Source organism: Peromyscus leucopus, chromosome 4, assembly GCF_004664715.2.
Source record: "Peromyscus leucopus breed LL Stock chromosome 4, UCI_PerLeu_2.1, whole genome shotgun sequence".
Taxonomy (NCBI): domain Eukaryota; kingdom Metazoa; phylum Chordata; class Mammalia; order Rodentia; family Cricetidae; genus Peromyscus; species Peromyscus leucopus.
In genome coordinates this window covers 64001625-64007809 of record NC_051066.1, presented here as the reverse complement: position 1 = coordinate 64007809, position 6185 = coordinate 64001625, and the positions used below count along the sequence as shown (strand labels likewise).

Below are 6185 nucleotides of genomic sequence, written 5' to 3'. Positions count from 1 at the left end.
ATGTGAAAAAGTAACAACCTTTAAGAATTTCTCTTTGAAGGCTATGTGTGGTGGTACATATCTTTAATCCCAATGCTCAGGAGAAAAAGGAAGGGTTTTGAGGACAACCTGGTCTACATAGTGAGTTCCAGGCCAACTAGAGATGCATAGTAAATCACTGTCTCAAAAATAATAATTTTTTTCAAGAGATATGAAAGATAATGTAGTACATATTGATAAAACTCCAAACCTATAAAGCAATTCAGTGGGTAAAGTATTCAAGCTGCTGAAGGTGATGACAATCTCTTCACATAGCCAATGTCCAATCCTTAACACGGTGAGTGCTAAATGATAAGCTGACAAAAAAGACCTAGAGAAGCATTATTGATAGAAAGTATTCCATTTCAAGCTATAAAACCCTGCCCTTACATTAGGGCTTTACATTGGGTGACATTACATTAGGGCCTTACACTGGCCTTATGTTACATTTGCTATTATGTCTAGGTGTCCTAGCTGTGGGTCCTCAATATCTTTATCTGTCTCAGAGAAATCCAGTAATCTCACTAGAAAAGAAATGTGTCACAGAACATTACATCATAATAACATCCAAAATGGTGGGAGATGGAGAAATGGATTGAGTTTATTAAAACTGGAGAAAAGTCACCAGGAAAACATGAACTAAGTAACTTTTAAATAATACTTTATATTGTACAATTTTTGACACCTAAAGCTTCGAGGAAGAATAAATGAATTAAAACAAATATGTTTTCTTGGTGGCTAGAAACACAAAATTGCAAACAACAACTAATTACAAACATATGTTTTTTTTTTTTTTTTTTTTATTTTTAGGATTTACAAGTTTCAGTTGGAATTCACCTAAAACAAGATAAATGGGAAATCACAACGTGACAGAGTTCATTCTTTTGGGTCTTACAAAGAACCCAGAGCTTCGGAAGCTGTTTGCTGCTGTGTTTCTCATCATGTATGTGGTCATGGTGTTGGGAAATGTGCTCATCATAGTGACCATGATCACAAGTCAGAGTCTGAGATCACCAATGTACTTTTTCCTCACATTCTTGTCCCTAGTAGATGTCACCTTTTCTTCTGTCATTGCCCCAAAGCTGATTGTAGACTCTCTTTCTGAGAAGACTATCGTTTCTTTTGAAGGATGCATGACCCAGCTCTTCGCAGCACATTTTTTTGGAGGTGTGGGGATTATCATCCTCATTGTGATGGCCTATGATCGCTATGTAGCCATCTGTAAACCTCTGCACTACATGACCATCATGAGTCCTCAGATGTGCTGCATATTGTTGGGAGGAGCTTGGGTAGGAGGATTTGCACATGCAACCATTCAGCTTCTTTTCATGTATCAGATACCTTTCTGTGGCCCCAATATCATAGATCACTTTTTATGTGATTTGTTTCAGTTACTGATGCTGGCCTGCATGGACACCCATACCCTGGGTCTCATTGTCATCTTCAACAGTGGAGTCATGTGTGTGGCCATCTTCCTTATTCTAATTGCCTCTTACATAACCATCCTGTGTTCTCTGAAAACTCATACCTCTGAAGGAAGAAGGAAAGCCTTATCTACCTGTGGCTCTCACTTTACAGTGGTTGTATTGTTTTTTGTGCCATGCATTTTCTTATATGTGAGGCCTGTGTCAACCTACTCCATAGACAAAGCAATGATTGTATCTGAGTCAATTGTCACACCCATGTTGAACCCCTTGATCTACACACTGAGGAATTCAGAGGTAAAAAATGCCATGAAGAAACTTTGCATGAGACAGTAGCTTCTGTTGCCATCATGTCAAAATTACATATACTTTCCATAAGTATTCTTTCTTTCAAGAACTTATGAAAAGTATCACTGTCCATTCTCTACTGCCAACCACAGGGATTACTCATGTAGAAAACTGTTTTGAACATTTATAGAAACAAATAATGGAAAAAACTTAGTATAGTCATATCTAGGTTATAAATGGTAAAAATAAAACAAAGTAAAGTGAATCTATAGTAGACATTGGGTCATTCAATTATGTGAAGAACTTTCAAAGTAATTCCAAAACATTTTTGTGGTGATATTTTATTTGTGCTGAAATGTGGTGATTTTTATTTGTATGTTAATAAATAAAGTTTGCCTGGAGCTCAGAGGAAATAGCAAGCCTTTATCACAAAAGTCAGGTAGTGGTAGCATACGCCCTTAATCCTATCACTTAGTAGACAGGTTCTCTGTATATTCAAGGCTACACTGGGAACAGAGCCAAGTATGGTGACACACGACTTTAATCCTAGTACCAACCATAGAGACCTGCAGGTCTTTACAGAAGGAAAAGCAAGGCAATAAAGGCTCAGGTTAGACAGGAAGTAGCTCACATTTTGGAAGATACAGAGCTGGTGTGGTAAGGTGGTTTGTGGTTCTCACTATTTCCCTGATCTCTAAGGCTTTCACCCCTATATATGGCTCCATGTTCTCTATTTAATAAGACTGCTTAGAAATTCATCTACATTTGGCACACAACATAGGGCACAAATTCACTAAAAAACCTTTGGTGGCCTTACAGCCCATGGGTTACAGGCCCCCAGATTGGCTTGAGCTACAAGTGATCTGGGCTACATACAGTCAGAGCTGCACTGCAAGTGTCCATAGATGCAAGCAGCCAGACTGCTTGTTGGGATAGAGAGCCCCTGGCTCAGGCCCAGTACATCTCAGGCCAGAAAACATGGTTGGACTTTCTTTCTCCTGGTGGCTAGTAGGCTCTCTCTTCTCTCTCCTCTCTCCTCTCCTCCTCCTCCTCCTCTTCCTCCTCCTCCTCTTCTTCTTCTTCTTCCTCTCTCTCTCTCTCTTTCTCTCTCTCTTTCTTCTCTCTCTCTCTCTCTCTCTCTCTCTCTCTCTCTCTCTCTCTCTCTCTCTCCCATTTTGGATTGCTACCACACTAGATAGCTGCTTCGAAATTCCATTGGACTTTTACTGTTCTACACAGACTTGGTAAGTCAAGTGGTAAGATTAAAAGGAGAAACTAGTTAAAAGAAATGAGAAATATTTTTACATTGGAATGAAATTGGTCCTGGTTTGATAACACATTAGGCAGTTTAAAAATGGAACAATTAAATGCGAGGACAATTAATGTTAATGGGATGTATGTAACATCAATTATGAATATTACTTGTTTAATTATCCTTATTTTAGTATTGAAAAGGTTGGTCAATTTAAGTATCAAGATAAAAGCTTTAGAAAAACACGTTAAAATGAATTATAGAGAAATTCAGACCCAGACAGAAGAATTTAAAGGTGAAATTATTTTAGGACTGAATTATACAGTTACAGAGAGACAGCCTGTTTTCAAACAATCAAACTAAATTTATCCTGTAGCCTTTACAGAAACTACCTGCTCAAGGGCATGTACAAGCTAATTGGACTTCAGTGGAAATGTTAGATTTAAGAAGATATAAGGAAGCTATATTATCATATGTCATGCATTCTCCATTCATAAAGCAAATGTTAAACACGTGGTCAACTTGTAATAGGATTATTCCTCAGGACAGGAAAGAATTGATTAAAGCTGTCCTGGATGAATTACAATGAAGAACCTGGCTTAAGGAGGAGGCTAAGACAATAGAAAACCAATGTAAAACTAGAGGTGTGGAAGTTTCCCAGGATCAGCTTCTGGGAGAAGGCAAATATGCTGATATACAAAGACAATGTCTATATGACAACCAACCCTTAATTCTATGCTGCATGGCAGCCATGAATGCATGGGACATAATTGAGGAAGCAGGGGAAAAATTGAATCATTCACACAAGTTATACAGAGCCCCAGAGAATCCTTCATGGATTTCTAACAAAGGCTGTCTTCAGCAGAAAATAGAATGATACCAAATTCAGAAGCTAGACAGATAATAATTGCATCTTTGGCTTTTGAGAATGTGAATGCAGCATGTAAAAGAATAATCAGGCCATTAAAGGCAAGATCAACACCCTTGGATGATTGGAACCAGGACACAATTGAGTCTCATGGCCATGATGATATGTGGATAGGAAAAGTAATTTCAAAAGTTTTGAGGAAAAATGTCAGATGTTTTGGGTGTGGTAAACAAGGTCATTTGAAAGGGAGTGTTAACAGGGCGTTCCTAGAAAGAATGTTTGTTCAAGGAGCGATAGCAACAGAATGCCCCTCCCTTCTGGATTATGCAGAAGGTGTGACACGGGTAAACATTGGACCAACTAATGTAGATCAACAAGGGACAGACAAGGTAATCCTTTGCCTGTGTCCTCCGGAAACTCCCAGAGGGGCCTCATGCAGGCCCCCACAGCAAATTCAGTTTAGACCTTTCCTTCCATCATAGAAGAAACCCCTTCTCAGAGCAATTAAATAACCAAATGCCTATTGGAATAAACCAGGCTGCTTAGGGTGACAGAACAGCTGTAGCAGAGAGAACAGAAAAATCGGGAGAAACCATAAAGCAAATTTTTTAGCAAACTTCTACAAATGAACAAAGACCAAAATTAAAAATACTAATAAATGACCTTTTCTTGGAAGGTTTCGTAGACAGAGGTGTGAATGTGACAATAATTGCATCACTTCAGACACACCACAACCATGTGAGGTGACCAGGCACTTGGCTACACTGGTGTTCTAGAGCAGTGATTTTCAACCTTCCTCATGCTATGACCCTTTAATACAGTTCCTCATGTTGTGGTGACCTCTAATTGTAAAATTATTTCATCATTACTTCATAACAGTAATTTTGCTATCATAATGAATTGCGATGGAAATATCTGTGTTTTCTGATTGTATTAGGTGCATGTGAGGCAAATTGAGTGCTAATTGTATTTATAATGAGAAATTATATGTAAATAAAAATGTGTTGATGTCACATTAAAGGATATTAATAACTTTAAGAACAGCCTATGCTATACCTCTTATAGCAAGTTTTGTTAATTTGCATCAAATTTTTAATTTTCACCTATAATCTACTGAAGAAGACATTTTTATGTTATCACTTTAGATAATTATAGAAAGTGAGTTACAAACTGAAAAAGAATTGGAAAAAGGTTGTTATATTTAGTAATAATTATTGCTGAATTTGTATGAAGAAATTATTTTTAATTATTAATTTTATTTTTAATTATGCATATGTATGTATGTCTGTGTGTATGTATGACACTTGTGTACATGTGTCCTCAGAGGTCAGAGGAGAGTATCAGATACTCTAGAGCTGGAATCACAGGCAGCTGTGAGCTTCCTAATGTGCGTGCTGGCAACCAAACTCGGAACCACTGAGCCATCTCTTCAACCCCAAGAAACACTTGCCAAGGTATTGCTCTATATTTGTATATAGTAAATTAGCTTTCCCTGGGGTGAGCAATTTGAAGGAAAATTATTTTTCTTCTATATTTCAATGACATTTTAGAAATAGCAATACACAAAAATAGCAAACAATAGCTTATGATCAAGACTTCAGTGTGAATTTTCTCAAGATTGAAAAGTTGGTTTTGACATTGGGAATGGGATACAATAGGCCTAGAATTGTCAAAACCATTTAAAATCGAGAATGTATACTATTTGATGTCAAGATTTATCATCAAGAAAATGTCATGTTACTTTAATTCAGACATACCAATTGATTACAGAAAATGAAGAGTTCATATACTACTGTTGTCCTTACAGAACTGATAACAGCATTGAGAAAATTCAGGGTAAAATGACAGTATTTTTTTTGAAAACATTATGGGAAAGTTAAACATATGAGGTAAACACTGAATATAAAAATCTTCATTTGTACCATTTATTATACTCCATTCTTGATTGAAATTTAATTCTAAAAAATTAAAGCTATGAAGTTTGCAGAAGAAAATAATGAAACATCCTTGTATCTTTGGGTTAGGTATAGATGTTTAAGATTGTACCTAAAAGGCATAAGCCATAAAACATGAAAAATGATAAATGAGACTGTCATGATTCAAATAATTGTGCTTTTCAACAGACACTATAAGGAAATACAAAGGCAAGTTTCAGGATGGAATAAAAATGTAAAAACCTTTGTTATAAGAAGACTTGTATACAAATACAAAGAGCACACTGACACCTCCATTAGAAGAACATTAGTCAATAAGAAAGTGAAGAAATGTTTTGATCTTTTCTTTAGCCAAAGTTAAGTGAACTATAAACAAGTGAATGAAAGGATACAATGTCAAT

At 36.5% G+C, this 6185-nt stretch overlaps 1 protein-coding gene across 1 annotated transcript; it reads left to right on the top strand.

Annotated features, from left to right (window-relative positions):
* The first annotated feature begins 869 nt into the window (after window positions 1–869).
* LOC114687255 (olfactory receptor 4C6-like) lies at window positions 870–1778 on the top strand. Its single transcript, XM_028861950.1, has one exon. It carries the CDS (start codon window positions 870–872, stop codon window positions 1776–1778), a length of 909 nt encoding a protein of 302 aa, XP_028717783.1.
* Window positions 1779–6185: the final 4407 nt, after the last annotated feature.